Source organism: Nematolebias whitei, chromosome 9, assembly GCF_014905685.2.
Source record: "Nematolebias whitei isolate Nwh7 chromosome 9, NemWhi1, whole genome shotgun sequence".
Classification (NCBI taxonomy): domain Eukaryota; kingdom Metazoa; phylum Chordata; class Actinopteri; order Cyprinodontiformes; family Rivulidae; genus Nematolebias; species Nematolebias whitei.
Window position 1 is genome coordinate 20,439,923 of NC_056506.1, and position 14,880 is coordinate 20,454,802.

Below are 14,880 nucleotides of genomic sequence, written 5' to 3' on the forward strand. Positions count from 1 at the left end.
AATATTTAAATACACTGAACCATGTGTTCAGCTTTAATGGCTGTACTCCTGAGATTTCCAGAGGAAAAAATCGTGAGAATGAGTTTAGTATTTAGCTCTGACTAATTAAAAGCGCAGATACTTCATTGCTCCTGTCAAACAGGTTACATTGAGTGGAGCGGTCGACCGTTTCAAGATGGCGGCCCTACAGCTCGTCAGCACCAACAGGCGATAGCGGTCAATGCTGTATCTAGTGTTTATATCTATGGTCAAACCAGCTGCACCGCCCCGGTGAAATGCTGCTAATTTGACAATTCAAGTGCATTTATTAAGTAAAAGTTCAACTGAGACACCTTTGCTATAATTTCAAGCAAACAAATAATTGTTTTAGGTGCTTATCTTGTTAAATTTTGAAGAAATGCACAGAGTTCCTCCATTTTTTTTCCTCCCCCTGCGCGCTCCTGGAGCACCGAGGCAGCAAACACTTTTGAAATACAGCTGATTTGACCGTTAAAGTCCTTTAATTAGCCAAACGTTATACTGAGACACACCTTTACTATAATTTTGAGCAAACAAACAATTGTTTTTAAGTGTTATTCTTGTTAAATTTTTGTTAAAGTCCTCCCATGCACGCCCCAGCAGCCGCCATTTGGCAGCCAATTGATTTTTGGCACAACACTGGGCCACATTTCTGGGACGTCAGCGGTGACACGCAACAAATGCGACGCATCAGCGGTGACGCATAATAAATGCAACATATACGGCGAAGCGACAAATTTATAGATTTTTCAACTTTATTAGACAAATATGGACTGATGCGACTTATAGGGCGGAGCGGCGTTTACGGCGGAAAAGATGGTAGGTGTCTTGATCAGAGACACCACGACATGTGGGAAAGGCTGGGAGTCGAACTGCAACTTCTGGTCCCAAATCGGCTGCCCCACCTCTACCCCATCTCGGCCTCCAACAACCCCTTGCATGTTGCAAAGCTTGCTGCTTGGAAGCATTCATATGTGCATGAAGCCGAAACCACTTTCTAAAAGCATAAATTCTACAATTTTTATACTCCAAGTTAATAGTCCAGCATAAATCAATAAATATAAAAGTGGCACTGACCCGTAGACAAGCAGGTTCTTCTCCACCCTGAAGCACTCGGATCGAGGGTAGCCCTGGACTTTGTCTTGAGGCCGTCGTTGTTTAGTGGAGGGCTTGCTGGGCTCGTCATCGTCACTCTCCAGCTCAGAGAACTCGAGCATCTCATCCTCTTTGACACTGCTGTAGTGTCGAGTCTGCTTTCGCACCCTCGGTGTGTCAATGACCAGCGTGTTCTGGAGATGAATTCATAGAAATTGTTTTTGACGGAGTGCTTTAAAGCAGAGACGTTCTGTCATTCTGGTATATGTCCCTTATTTGGACAAGCACAGATGGGTGGAAATCCACTCTTGACTATATGCAAAGTACCTTCTGTTGTATTCCTCTGAAATGGCCTATTTGTACATTTCTTGTACAACATGACTCCTGACTCGTGTGCACTCTACAAAACATGGCATCTTCAGGACCAAACCTGATTAATTGGATATTTCGTTATGCTCTTTGTTCCTGATATTGAGAAATTTGCAGTCTAGCTCAAACATGAACTGGCATTAATTATGTTGTCTAATGAATTACATTTTTTGTTTAATTAATTAGATTTTTTCACTTCGTTGCAGCCCCATTAATATGTCCAAACAGGGCAGTAGTTAGTTCCACAATTATCACATAGCTGCAGTCATTTCCATTTTAACGTCGCACAATGAGAAATCTCAGGGGAATGGCTTGTATTCATGTTTGTAGAGCTGGATTAAGTGTTTAAATGGAGGGCTTCTCCAAAACAGAATCAGAGAGGTTGAAGAGAGAAGCAAGAAATACCCAAAGAAACATTTTATAGAGTAAAGTAAAGCAGGAAAACAAAGATAACAGTAAGCGAAACACTTTATGTGCATGTAGGTTGCGTTTCTCTGTGTGTATGTGTGAGCCTAAGTGATATCTCTGTACCCTCCAGGCATCTGCGCTCTGTTAAGTGGAGCTAAGCAGCTTACTCTCTCTCGCTCAAATACACACACACAAGAGCAGGGAAACATGGGTAATTAAGGAAGAGAGGAGATTCCCTACTGTCAATATTAATCTCCCTCTTCCTCTCTCTGTGCGCCCCCCCTCCCCGTCCTTTCAGTCTCTCCCTCCCAGTTTGTCTCTCGTTTTTCGTCCTTGGATGTGATGATAGCACTCACAAATTACAGAGCTTTGTGTGCAGCAAAGTAAATACAAGGAGGTGCGCTTCTCTCCGCTTTTCTGTATTCATCACAACTTCTTTGAAGGGTTTCAGATCACAGGCCCTCGCGTTAACAAAATGCAAACGTGTGGGTTTGTGTGTGCTTAGTACCCGGCCGTTGATGGCATCCATGTCCAGCTCAGCCTTCTTGGCCCATTTCTGCCAGAAGTCTGGATCCTCCAGGGAAATGTCTGTTCGGTTTCCTGTCGCAACAAAACTGGCCTGTGAACAGAACAAAACATTCAGAAAGGCACAATCCATGGAAAACTGTGTGAACAACGAGAACAGATGCTGTGTTAAAGTAAGTTTGTGCACCTTAGCAAAAGTAGAGCCCTTTCCCTCTGATTCAATAGTAATGGTGTGGGTTCGTCTCTGCAGAATCTGGTCGATATCTTCTTCGCAGAATTTGGAGCCTTCGTCTTCCTCGTCCATTAGAGCTCCATAGGCACCCTTTCTCAGTAGGTCCTCTATCTCCTTTTTGGATAACTGCTGGACCTAAACAACAACTCAGGAGATTTACTTTATTTGTATTTCAAAAGAAATCAAGTGCGACACCAAAAAGGTTTAAGAACATCATGTGCGTACAAGACCAGCACCTTATTTCAAAAGCAGTGTGGTGACACTCACCCCGCTGTTTGCGTTCTCTCGTCCACTCATGCTCTGAAGAACGGCCTTATCAAGCCCCAGCTTCAGACTGGCCTTGTCAAACATCTCCCTCTCATAGCTGTTCCTCGTAATCAGACGGTAGATCTTGACGGACTTGGACTGGCCGATACGGTGGCACCTCGCCTGCGCCTGGTAAAACAAGCCATCGAAACTTCAGAGACACTTTCTTTTACAATTAATTGTGTTTTCCGTTTACTTCGAGCATTTCCATCTAGATGGGTCCAATAAAAGCTGAAGACTAATAATTTAGTTTAGCAGAGCAAAGCACATTCTGTATCATGACGCGTGTACCTGTAGGTCGTTCTGAGGGTTCCAGTCAGAGTCAAAAATGATGCATGTATCAGCTGCAGTCAAGTTGATGCCGAGCCCACCAGCTCTTGTACACAACAGGAAGACAAAACGGTCCGAGTCTGGTCTGGAGAACCTGTCGATGGCTGCTTGTCGCAGGTTCCCACGAACTCTGCCGTCTATCCGCTCATAGAAATATCTGTAGAGGGAGGAGACGTGAATTACATTCTTTAAACTTGTGTTTATGCACAAAATATTTAAAAACTGGGACTTTAAAGCTGTATGTAGCGACGGGTCATATCATGATTAGATTGAGATCGGCTAAAATGAACACAATCAAATGCAGGTCCGTTTTTTTACGACTCAACTCACTGCAGAAAAGTTTTGTTACTTTTTGATTCTGACGTTGCTTAATCTGCATATTCAGTTCAAGATGGTAAAACACAAGCAGCAAACTCAACACATCCTGCAATTTCTTCAAAGGTCAGTGAACAAATACATACATTAAAGTAAATTCTAGACAAGTCAGAGCAACAAGCAGAATGCCTGTTATTAACTAGAGCAGGGTTATTCAACTAAACTGCTCAGGGGCTGGACACCCAGCAGTTATTGTCATTAAATAAGTTTGTTCTACAGTTTAAAATCTAGTTTTGTTTAAAAATGAACCCACTGGTGGGCTGAACTGAGATCAACTGTGGGCATGATTTGGTCCACGGGCCGCCAGTTGAACAATCATGAACTACAGTGTCACTTAACATCTAATGGTGCATTCCCAGTTAAATCTAACACATCCATGCAGGATCAATAAAGTTCTGTCTCATCTTATCTTACACATTTCTGCTTGCAAGTAGTCTTAGTATTAAACAAGTTGCCCCTACTTAAATGTATTTTTATATAAACAATGGGTTATTACATTTGGTTGAAGGAATCAACAACTGTCCTGTGACTGAACCATGCTGTCATTCTACATACATTTGTTTATCTTACCGTTTTTGGATGAGGTAGTCCTCCAGAATATCCAGACAACGAACCATCTGACTAAAAATCAACACTCTGTGCCCACCAGCTTTCAGTTTGGGCAGCAGCTTGTCAATGAGCACCAGTTTACCAGCTGCCTGGATCATAGCCTGAAGACCCATTTCAGGCATGTCCGTCCTGCCCCCATGAGAGTCCCTGAACTCCTCAATGATCTTCTCCTCCGCTCCTGCACACACACAATTAAAAAAACAAACAAACGTGAAATGTTAAAACAGAACACTGGTTTAATGGTATGTGAGCTGTACTTTTGATAGAAGGAAGTTTGCACCATTAATGAGGTAGGGGTGGTTGCAGCATTTCCTCAACTCCATCATGGTGTTGAGGAGGTTGGGGACACTGGATCCTCCGCCTCCTCCTGATCCTCCTTTGGACAGGAATGAGAAATTCTTTTCCAGAATTGCTCGGTAGTATTTCTTCTGGATGTTGGTCAACTCCACCTAATAAAGACAACAGAAGAGGACACACTTGTACACAGTGTGACCACATGCTGTCGAGTTTGCCAAAAACAAACGAGTCCATCACTCCTATAAGAGGGAACCTTTTTAGACCCCTCTGAGCTCTGGGATAATACCTCAATGATGGTCTCCTCTTTGGGGGCCAGGTTCTTCTCCACGTCCTCCTTCAGTCTTCTCAGCATCATGGGCTTCAGGATGCCTTGCAGTTTCTGGACCTGAAACACCCAAAATAAATGTTACTGTATGAAAACTGATAGGTTAAAGTATGTCCCGTGTTCCCTTCCCTCATTTCCAAGACACTGGTCAGGTAAGTCCCGTTACCTGTTCTTCAGTCTTTAGGTCTCCAAATTCAGTCATGAATGTCTGTTCAGATGGGAATCTCTCAGGTTCCAGGAAGTTGAGTAAGCTAAAGAGCTCCTCCACTGTGTTCTGAAGAGGAGTTCCTGTCAACAAAACTTTATGCTCCTGAAGGAGAAAACAAGAGAACGAAAATTAAAACCAGATGATGCTTCAGAACTTAAACGGTGAAAGGAACGGAGAGTGGGAAAATAAAATCAAAGCGCAGACACTGGACTAATTATTTAGCTTTTATAAAAGTGTCAACAAAACTTCTACAAGAAATCCTACAAAAAAAACAAGCGTTTCTAAAAAGCTTGATATTTGGTGCTCTCGCAGACACATTACAAATATAAAAGACTCACCATATCCATCATTTTCAGTCCCTCCAGTAGTTTGCAGTTTCGGTTTTTGAGACGGTGGGCTTCGTCAATCACCACACAGCGCCATGGGATGCTGCGAAGCTCCGGACAGTCAGCCAGAATCATCTCGAATGTTGTTATCACCGCGTGGAAGCGATACACTCCCTTTATTACCTTACCCTGCAACGACGTATAAAGAGGTAGCAAATAAGCATGAAGGTCAGCTGGGAAAAAACAACACCCTCAATTATTACCCAACCCTGTGAACCTTCAAAACAAACACCTCCAGCTCAAGAACAATTATTCACTCAGAGCCACAGCAGCTACAGAAATTTAAAGTAGAAACCAAGAATTATACTCGTGTAAGCAACACAAAGACTCAACAGCTGTACCGTTCGTTAAAAAAACAACAACAACTGAATATTGAATTAAGAGGAACTTTTTAGGTTGTAGCTAATTTTGGTTTGAGCTCCACTGACTGCTTTGTTCACACTGTTGTAGCTCCCTCATTAACTTTGTGGCTCACTCGACCACAGCAGCTTGCACTGTACCTCTACCCCACTCAGTCATTTGAGTATAATTGAAGTGCTTGAAAACACCAACAATGACTCCTGCAATTCAGTTTCAAGAGATTTTAGGAATAATTATAAGACTGATTGTTGGGTGAATACAACAAACCCGTTGAGTACTCAACCTGACATAAAAGTTTAGTGCTGTGGATCCCACACACACAATCCTGCTAACTCTTGACAACACAAAGAGCTGTTTTACAAGGGCAAAATATGCTCTCGGTATTTTGGGTAACCCTCAGTCGATGCGGTGTTGTACATGGACATATCATCAGTCAAATTAATTCCTATACATTTAGATTATTTTGCATTTTAGACATAATAGCGAGACAACATAATACAATTTGTGTCATTGCTGAAATTTTCCTATATTTAAATTCTTGAACTCTACAAAATACCCGTTCCATAAAAATTATAATACAATTAATTAATTATATATACATACACACACCGTTTTTTTGGCCTATAAGTAGCTTTTTTTTTTTTTTTGCACAATTTGCATGCCCTGTGACTTATATACCAAAGTGATGTATTTATGTATTTTTTCCCATATTTATAAACCAATTTTTAGCTGAGATATGACCAATTTCAACCATTCTGACAATGAAAATATTTAACACTACCATTTTCAGCCACTAGATGGCACTCGAGCAGTATGGCATGCCATTGTGTCACGTAATATGTAAAAGCGACTATTAATGACACAATCGGCTTGCCACAGCCTGCCACCTTCGTCCAGCTCACCTGGTGTAACAGTCAAAGCAGCTTCATTTCGCTGCGCCGCCCCGACAAAATGAAGCCGATTTGACCATTGAAGTGCATTTATCAAGTAAAAGTTCAACTGAGAAACACTTTTACTATAATGTCGAACAAACAAATAATTGTGTTAGGCGCTTATCTTTTTAAATTTCGAAGAAATGCGCAGCGTTCCTCCTTCCTGATTTCCTCTCTGTCTGCACGCTTCCTGAGCACCGAGGCAGCGAATACTTTTGAAATGCAGCAGATTTGACTGATAAAGTGCATTTATTAAGCAAAAGTTAGACTGAGACACACATTTACTATAATTTTGAGCAAACAAATAAATGTTTTTAAGTGTTAATCTTGTTAAATTCTTGTTAAAGTCCTCTGTGCACGCTCCCGCGGCTACCAATTGAATTTTGTCACAACACCGGCCCACATTTCTGGGTTGTCAGCGGGGACACGTAACAAACGCGACGCCTAACAGATGCGACGTATACGGCGAAGTGACATATTTATGGATTTTTCCACTTTAATAAACAAATATGGACTGATGCGACTTATGGGGAGGAGCGACATGTACGGCAGAAAATACGGTATATGCATCCCCTACATAAATACCCATATACGGTCCTTGAATCCTTGAAGGAATGCATGTCGCTCTCCACCTCTCATGCCAATTTTAGACTAAAATCATCTTGAGATGAGGAGAGACTGAGCTGTAGCTTCTGTAGTCAAATCTTGTAAATGTGCAATTTCCTGTGAAATCTGTTAGCCCTGTACTGATGTGAACATGACTCGTAGCTTCTACTACACCAAATTTTAGCTCCTTATCTGTAAAATGGGTTGAGCTACAGCTATTTTTATATTTTCAAGTTTTGCTTTTTTGTTTTTGCTGTGGCAGCCATCTTGAATGGAACTGACTCCAAAAAGTAATAAGTTGTAGATGTACATCCAATGATTACTTTGAGTTTCATAAAACTTCATTAAACATCAGTGGTGCATCATATTTTGCTACTAGCAGGACAAACACACACAAATATAAGCAAACTGCGCCTTTGCATTTGGCAGCGGGTGATAACCAAAGTCTGTGCACATCTGCATAGAAATGCCTACTTTACAGTTCATAGTGAATATAGTAAATATTATTAAAAATACACAGCATTCCTTCTTCACAACCTCAAGATTACCCCAGCCCAGATTAGAAACACAGAACAACTGCACCGCTACTACAGCTTATTTTCTTCCAGGCTCGCTGTAGCAAAGGTTATACTAAGAGATGTTTGAAGCACTGAATGGAAGATTAAAATATAATAGCTAACAGCTGGAGGACGTTAAAGAGCTTAAGAGGCAAAGGAGACCCGACCATCTTCAGATAGTTCAAGAGTTCCTCGAACTGAGGAGGTGTTCAGATTTGCTGACAGGGTCACACGTTTCTGCACGACTCTTATCTTATGTGCCACACAGTCAGAGTAAAAGATTCAGTATAAAGTGAGTCAAGCAGTGGTATGCCATTAATTTTCACCTGTGCATCTCTGTAGTACATCTCGTAGGCCTGAATGGTTTTCCGGCTGGCCTGGCTGCCATGGTAGACCACAACGTTGAGGTCTGTCCAGGTCCTGAACTCCCTCTCCCAATTGGGGATGGTGGAGAGAGGGGCGATGATCAGGAATGGCCCTTCAATGTCCTTCATGTGTATCTCATATAGGAATGTGATGGACTGGATGGTCTTCCCAAGCCCCATTTCATCAGCCAGGATACAGTTACGTCTGCAGAAGATAAATGTGGACAGAACGAGAGGCTGAAACAGACGGATTTTACATTCTTTATATTTACCCTCACTAAACTGTTAAAAGTCTTTTATGCTTTCAAGTCAGGAACTGTGTGTACACTGAGGCCCTGATGTTAAATTCCAGGACTTTTACACGACTGGGCTCATCGGGCCTCTATAAACTAACATTTTTCCCTCCTGGTTTATTAACACTGATTTTCCAAAAGGGGCACGTCAGTTTGTTTTCCACTGCAGTGACCTAATGAGAAAAATGTGGGACACAAGTCGGAAAAATTCCTGGTAATATTATTCTGGAAAAGTTTGTCATCCTCTGCAATTTGACCAGAATCTTTGACCAGAAAAAAAATCACCCTTTAAACAAAACACAAGCACAAACAGACCCAATAAACCAATTTTAATTTAATTCTTCCTAAGAGTTTCTTGCCTAAAGACTCCTAAAGCACCGTCAGAGCAAACATTTCATACATGGATGGTGCCAGTGGGAAAACTTAAAACAGCAATGCAGCACATAGCCTCTTAGTGTTAACTTAAACACCCACTTAAGAGAAGTAAATGAAGTGTTCTTACATGCTCAACATGAAAGTAGCAGTTGGGGAATATTTCTTACAAAATATTAGTGGTGACTTACGAGTTGTACCAGTTGAAAGTTAGCCAGTTGAGGCCTTCGAGCTGGTATTCCCTGAGTGCATTGCCATTCCTGTACTCTCTGGAGCTCTCCAGCTTTTTCCAGTCGGCTGCAGAAGGCCGATCCTTGACACAAGCAGAAATAACACAGGGTCGTTAAACTGCAGAGAGGCTTATTAATCCCAGCTGAATCTTCAGTGTGAGAATGTTGAAATTGGGGCAACATGGGTTCAAATTAGGTTTCGTGGCTATGTGGAAAAGCTCACTCAGTTGATGACTGTATGAGCAACTAGTTATCTGCTGTATTTACAGGAACGTTAGGTTCCAGTCACTCAAAATCTTATTTCCAGCTTTCATTTGCATCATAAAATTTAATGACATACAAACTTTATGTGTAACCTCACAAATGACTTTTGGCGTAAATTGGTAATAAAATAAAATAAAAAAAACTACCGGTAATTAAAAATAGCCTTTACGCACAGCTAGGTGGTACAGGTGGACTGTAGTTTAAAACAGCACTAGTACAATGACTCAGACACCAAACTGGACAAACATTAAGATCATAAAATCTTACAGCAAAACAAAAAACACACTTCAGGACAAATTTTCACAACTTGTTGTAGCTTTTGTTTCTTCATTACAAGATAAACCAGCAACAATAAAACTTGTGAATTATAATAATTAACATCAAAGTTAATGCTCAATAATCCAGGTAATAAAAATCCAGCAAAGTTCAGACAGGTCATCTGGACGGTTTCTTTTTTTTGTTGAAACGTTTCGCCCTTCATCCAAAGGACTTCATCAGTCTGAGGAGCCACAAACAAACTGAGTCCCACAAGCAGCTTTGATGTTTTGAACCACTTTGGCTATGGCTGCCTCAGAGGAATTGATAGGGGAGAGGGCGGGCCCCAGAAACCATCTGATCACCATCAAACTGGTTGGCCCACTAAGTGAGTGTGCTGCTTGTGGGACTGAGTTTGTTGTAGCTCCTCGGACTGATGAAGTCCTTTGGATGAAGGACTAAACGTCTTAACAACAACAAAAGAAACTGTCCAGATGACCTGACTTAACTTTGTTAGAATAACTAACCAATTATTATTTTTATGAGTTTGATTAGCAGCTAACTGGATAGAATTGCAGCATAAAAAGTTAAGATAAATTATTTTTAGTGCAAACTTTCTGAGAAGATCAAGGTGTTTTGTTTTATTTTTTTACTTTTTCAAAGACAGACTTTATTTACATGAAGGAGAAAGCTGATTCACGTCATGCAAAGATTTTGTGAGCAGCACTTGAGGTTACTGAGGAGAGCAAATGTCCATTTGCTCAACTTTTTAATTCCACTCTTTCAGGTCTTTCAGCAGTTTTATAGAACCAGTTTGAGAAAACTGAGTAAAACGAATGCCTACTGCAACAGCCTAAATGACCATCCCTAGAGCAGAGCACTGAGAAGAGCTTAAATAAATCTGCTTCCGGGTGTCTCCGCTCTGATGGAGTACTTCTAATATCGGCCTTGAGGAGAAACAGTAGGCAGTCGCTAAATAGATGGACAGAGGGATAAAAAGGGAGTGATGGAGGAAAACACCACAGCCAGTCAGCTGCTTCTGTTCAGCATTAAACATATTGTTAGTGGTTTGGCCTGGCCACAAGAGCAGGGCGTGTGTGCCTTTGTGTGTGTGTAAGACCACAAGAACGTGGCCCTGTGGAGACCAGTTAAAAGAGCTGTAAATCTGGAGGAGGAAGGAACAGGCTGCAGGCCAACACACACAAAAACACATGTACACGCCTACCGGGAGGAGGTTGGGAGACAAACGGCACCCAGAGAGCTTCTCCAGATACTCACCACTCTGTTAGTGTTGGGCGTGCGTGCTGCGATGCGCTCGTATTCATCAATCTTGGACTGGTCGATGTCTGCCTTCAGCTCCCAGGTGGCGTCTTCGTAAGGCAAACTGCACCATTTCACTAAATATAAGGTCACCGTCTGCGCACAAGCACACAGAAACACAGCGCTGGTAAACCTGTGCTTGTTGTGAGAGAGAAAAGGGGATCGGAGGGGTTCAACCCAAAGAAGGAGAAGATCAAAGCACCTCTCCGTTTTCATCTGCGCTCTCTGAAACATCCAGGACACGGTCCACCTCCACATAATCCGGGTTAAAAGGCTCATCATCCATCTGTGAAAAAAACAAAACAGGGAAGTTTTATTATTAGTCAATAGGTTTCTATTTAATCTACAGAGCAAAATAAAAGTGCAACCGTTTGTCTATATTAAGAGGTAAATTGTTTAAAGAAAATGAACGACGGATGAAACAATCATGTTTAGTCATCCTAAAACTCAAAACTTTGCTGCTTTTGGTTTAAAACGTTGGCGTCAACCAACTCATCCAACCCTTTGAAGATGCTCCTTCCCCACAGAGTCGGGTCAGGAGCAGATGGAAGCACAAAGATCAGTTCCTACCTCCGTTATAAAGGTGTTAAGTTGCTGTTTGGCCCTAAACCTTTTGATCTTCTGGTGTATTCTCTTATCCTTTTCCAGCTCCTCCAGCTCTGCCCAGCGACAGTGGAGGTAGGAACTGAAACAAAAGAACGAAAGAAACACTTCCAAGTCAATATTTTATAGCTTGCTTGTCGTTGAGGCGAACACAACGCATGGAGTTCATACTTTACTGAAGGTGAATGATAGATGTTTTTAAACTGGTGAAAGGAGAACAGATAATTAACACTAATGAGGTAAAATATGATATGGGCATAAATAGTCATACATTGATAGGTGCTTTAAAGTGGATTTGTAGTTTTATTTTATTTTAAACATAAGGAGCTCTGAATGAGAGTAATTTATAAAAGTTTAGGCAATTACATTAGCAACAAGAACAAACAACTAGAAATTCAGTCTGAAACCTGAAATTCAATATCTGTGCAGTAGGAATGCGTGATATATACAGTGCACGGTAGAAACAGTAGACATTTAGTCTACGATAGAGATCTGTCTTCTACCGGCTAACCGCAGTAACGCTGTGTCTGATGTAAAATCAGAGTTTTCAGATTTAATCGTTACGTTTGTTTTGAGTTGAAAACTGCGTAAATGGTGTTAAAGTCCATTTTCTTTGAGCGCTAAGTAACAAAGCTTCACACCAACTACAGCCGGCTTGTCGTATTTGGACGCATGCACAAAACACTGTGTTCCGTCAAAAGTTCAAGCGTTCAGCTTTAGAGAGTGCGTTTGTGCTAAATAAAAAGTGCTAAACCTGCTCTCTGATCTGTGAAAAGAACGCTGCGTTGTATGATTTTACTGCGAGACCCTCTCTGGTCAAAGCCACAGAGGAAACTGGTCGCCATTTTGTGTCAGCTCTCCTTAAAGCAGAAGGAAACACCCACTGGAGGAACCCCTCCTTTGCTTTTGAAGCCAAACCTTCGTCTGTCAGAAACTGACCCACTGGACTGGTGGAGACTGCACCAGGCTAATTTTCCAAGAATGTCGAGGCATGGCAAGCAATAACTTTACATTCCAGCCACGAGTGCCCCTTCAGAAAGGGCATTTAGCACTGGCGGCAACATTGTTTCATGCCACCAGTCTCTGTTAAAGCCAGAGACTGTGGACAAGCTGGCGTTCTTGGCCAACAATCTTTAGACTCTAACAAATGACAGCGAGATGTTGAATTTTAGTCTTGTTAAGTGATTTCAGTGTGCAGTGCACTAAATGCTGCTCTGTTGCTGTTCATTTCTTAAGTGAGGAGTCTGGAAACTGTTGAGTTAACAACATATTTTTTTGGTTAAAACATATGGCTACAACTACATTTGATATATTTTGCACTGTTTTGCACTACAAGAAAGAAGCCTAATACTTGATTTGTTCATTAGTTAAAAACTCTCTGGACCTAGTAGTGGAATTTTCTTAATTGAGATTATTTTGCGGCATAGCAGTTTTTAAAATAAATGATGGCAGAATTACACCCTATGCTTTTTTTCCCCCCATTCCTATATCAAGTTTTATACCAAAAACATATCATGATATATATCGTTATCGCCACCCATCACAATACATATCGTGATATGAATTTTATGCCATATCGCACATCCCTACTATGAAACTATTTCCAAATTCTGTTATTGATAAAAACTATACAACTTTTTTTCTTTCGGCTGCTCTCTTCTTCAGAGGTCGCCACAGTGAACTAACTCGCATGAAGACGTGGCGATTGTTTTTACGTTGGATGTCCTTCCTGACGCAACCACAGACCACCGAGCTACCACAGCCCTCTGAGTGGAGCAGAGAGCTGCTATCTAGGGCGCCCGGGGGAGCAGGTGGTGGGGGTTAAGGGCCTTGCTCAAGGGCTCAGAGTGGGGCAAATGAGAGTGGAGGCAGGTGTGGCTGCTTCACCTTTCCTACCCACATTTTTGATGTTGGTACCGGGAGTTGAACCAGCGATCTTCCAATCACAGGCCCAACTTATCTAACCTCTGCACCAGCACTCCCAATAAAAACTATACAACTATTATGTTAAAATAAACAGTATTAAGGATTTGAAGAGCTGATTAGGCACATCAAGATGTTAAAGCTTACAGTAAAGTCAATTAGGAAATTTAACTTTGAGGTTTTGTGCAGATACACTGAGCAATTATAAAAGATTCAGTTACTACTTGCAACATAGTCTAAAGTTTAATTATCTAAATGTGTTTTCACGTCATAAATATGTACCATTCGTTGCCTCCTAACCCACATAGTGACTTTTTCTGGCCATGCAGAGCATTACACTTTATGATAAATAACATGAAGACTAAATATATTCTGGTGACTGTTTTTCAGACTTGTGGTAAAAAAAGAAAGGTTAAACATTGTTTATCTGTCTTGAAATGTTCCCAGAACTGTCCTTGCCAGACAGCAATCTTCATGCATTTAGCAATATGAGGGGCTGCCAGGACTGTACTTGTATTATAGATCTGAAGCAGAAATAAGAGCGATCACAGCAGAAATAAAATTGAATTAAGGCTTTCAGGCTGAATATACTGGGCTTTTCACACTTAAAAACCAGTGGACACCCTGGTGCGTGTGTTGAAAATGGGTCTCAAAAAAGAGAAAGCCCTGTTGCGAAAGACAAAAGAGGTGGAGAGCCAAGAAAAACCTAGCTACTACTTACAAGCCCTTGAACTTGACGTAGAACTCCTCCACCTCCACTTCCTCCCCTGACTCCAGCTGAAAAGAAAAAAAAGGGTTAATAATCACATCAAATATAGCAGCGGGTTGATGAAAGAGCAGAAGTGGCTCGTCATTGTTATACAACATGTGGTTTAATTTGGTGAAGTGGCACACTAGGAGACTGCAAACGGTTCCACAGACACGTCAGTCAACAGAGTCGAGCTCCCAGGAAGGCTTTGTTCAATTTATGTCTCAACAGATAAATGCTTTGTTAGTCTGGATACGTTATAAAGGACAACTTTTAAAGAGGACAACAGAAGACTGAGTCAGAACGTGAACTATTTTTACAGTAAAATATTAACAAATAATCTAAGATGACTGCTAGGGTAAGCCATTAATTTTCATACATGTGTTAAAGAAGAAATCCCCAAACAGTAGCCCCTTTAAGCTGTCTAACTCCATTTACTACTACTAACGTAGCTGTAGCTCGCACACACACACGCACAGACACACACATCTTTCTATTACTGTACTGCCGTGAATCATCAATCACACACACGCGCACACACACACTGCCTGAGGAAACACTAGCTTGGC

General features: G+C 41.4%; 2 protein-coding genes across 3 annotated transcripts in view; one reads left to right on the plus strand and one right to left on the minus strand.

The window, feature by feature from the left end:
• chd7 (chromodomain helicase DNA binding protein 7) overlaps positions 1-14,880 on the minus strand; it is a 134,013-nt gene that overhangs the window by 49,666 nt on the left and 69,467 nt on the right. For both annotated transcript variants that reach the window (XM_037682118.1, XM_037682117.1), the window contains exons 8-23: positions 14,285-14,340; positions 11,608-11,722; positions 11,240-11,323; positions 10,996-11,133; positions 9,160-9,281; positions 8,265-8,508; positions 5,436-5,612; positions 5,056-5,199; positions 4,851-4,949; positions 4,548-4,716; positions 4,229-4,445; positions 3,245-3,440; positions 2,915-3,082; positions 2,603-2,782; positions 2,399-2,509; positions 1,096-1,307 (exon numbers count right to left, since the gene is read on the minus strand). In XM_037682118.1, coding sequence (XP_037538046.1) covers positions 1,096-1,307; positions 2,399-2,509; positions 2,603-2,782; positions 2,915-3,082; positions 3,245-3,440; positions 4,229-4,445; positions 4,548-4,716; positions 4,851-4,949; positions 5,056-5,199; positions 5,436-5,612; positions 8,265-8,508; positions 9,160-9,281; positions 10,996-11,133; positions 11,240-11,323; positions 11,608-11,722; positions 14,285-14,340 — 2,432 coding nt within the window. The remainder of the gene's footprint in view (positions 1-1,095; positions 1,308-2,398; positions 2,510-2,602; positions 2,783-2,914; positions 3,083-3,244; positions 3,441-4,228; positions 4,446-4,547; positions 4,717-4,850; positions 4,950-5,055; positions 5,200-5,435; positions 5,613-8,264; positions 8,509-9,159; positions 9,282-10,995; positions 11,134-11,239; positions 11,324-11,607; positions 11,723-14,284; positions 14,341-14,880) is intronic.
• The window catches only part of ca8 (carbonic anhydrase VIII), a 170,745-nt gene that overhangs the window by 17,340 nt on the left and 138,525 nt on the right, over positions 1-14,880 (plus strand). The gene's annotated exons all lie outside the window — the stretch shown is intronic.